Genomic DNA, 1,268 nt, shown 5'->3' on the forward strand with positions numbered 1-1,268 from the left:
ATATATATATATAATGCATAAATATATAATATATACATAATATATGCAATATATAAATATATATTATATATAATTATATTATATAGATGGAAAATACACCTTTTGTGGCAGTTATAATAAAATTGCTTTCTTATATCAGAGTAATAAGGCATTTCAATAAAACATCTTTACCCCCAGGAATTAACGGGTACACCAGCTAGTATATATATATGGTATATATATATAGCATATATAGTATATAGTATATATATATATATATATATATAATGGTCTGATTGGTGGCAGTTGAGTACAGGGTATTTGAAAGCTCTGATCCAGACTCCATATGATGTGCATCCGTCTCCAGCAAATCTTAAAAAATGGGGTATCCAAGGGAGTCCACAGTGTCACTTGTGTGAGAAGTATGACAGCCTCAAAAACATGCTGTCAGCTTGCCCAAAAGCACTCCAGTCTGGATGGAAAACACTAAGACATAATTTAGTGCTAAATGTTGATCCTTCAGCTGCAACAGAAGGTCAAGTGCCTGAACTGAGCTTGCTCAAGACAGCATTTGTGAAGCAAGGTGTGATGCCAAAGAGACAGAAACCTCGGCAGGGCAAAGACGGAATATGGGAGGTGCTCGTGGACAAGCCATTGCCTGATAGCATCATTGTGTCAGTACTCCGGCCCGACCTGGTTTTGGTAGATGAAGGTCAGAGACGTGTGGTCTTTGGACAGCTTACTGTACCATGGGAGGACAACATTGCTGAGGCCCATGAGCGGAAGCTGTTGGGCGGTGAAGAGCTGGTAGCTGAGATTCAGGAGAAGAGTTACATCTGTGAGCTGGTTGCGTTCAAGGTCAGCTGCAGTTGCATTCGAGGTTTCCCAGCAGCTTCTCTCAGACGGTTTCTAAAGGTGGCTGGTGTATCTGCTGTGAGGAAGACCATCAAGGAATGTGGGGAGAAAGCAGTTGATGGTAGTTCTTGGATTACCAGGAGGTTTATGTTGGTATTCCTCACAGCAGATACACCAGCCACCTTTAGAAATCTTCTGAGAGAACTGTCATACATCCAGCAGTTGCAGGCCAACCATGTAGAGAGATGCAGAGCTTGATGGGCCAAAATCTTGTTGAAGCATGGCACTCAGCTGATGACTGCAGCCGGATGAGAAATGGAGCACTCGGTGTTTACTTCTACTCTCTCTCTTTCTCTATATATATACATACACACATATACAATATATATATATATATATATATATATATATATATATATATATATATATATATA

The 1,268-nt window shown here is 39.6% G+C and overlaps 2 protein-coding genes across 2 annotated transcripts in view; one reads left to right on the top strand and one right to left on the bottom strand.

Annotated features, from left to right (window-relative positions):
* Positions 1-1,268, bottom strand: part of LOC106878088 (histone deacetylase complex subunit SAP30L) — a 49,144-nt gene that overhangs the window by 33,206 nt on the left and 14,670 nt on the right. The window lies entirely within an intron of this gene.
* Positions 421-1,092, top strand: LOC106878087 (uncharacterized). Its single transcript, XM_014927186.1, has one exon. The coding sequence runs from the start codon at positions 421-423 to the stop codon at positions 1,090-1,092; it is 672 nt and encodes a 223-aa protein (XP_014782672.1).

The sequence above is a fragment of the Octopus bimaculoides genome, chromosome 7 (genome assembly GCF_001194135.2).
Source record: "Octopus bimaculoides isolate UCB-OBI-ISO-001 chromosome 7, ASM119413v2, whole genome shotgun sequence".
Lineage (NCBI taxonomy): Eukaryota > Metazoa > Mollusca > Cephalopoda > Octopoda > Octopodidae > Octopus > Octopus bimaculoides.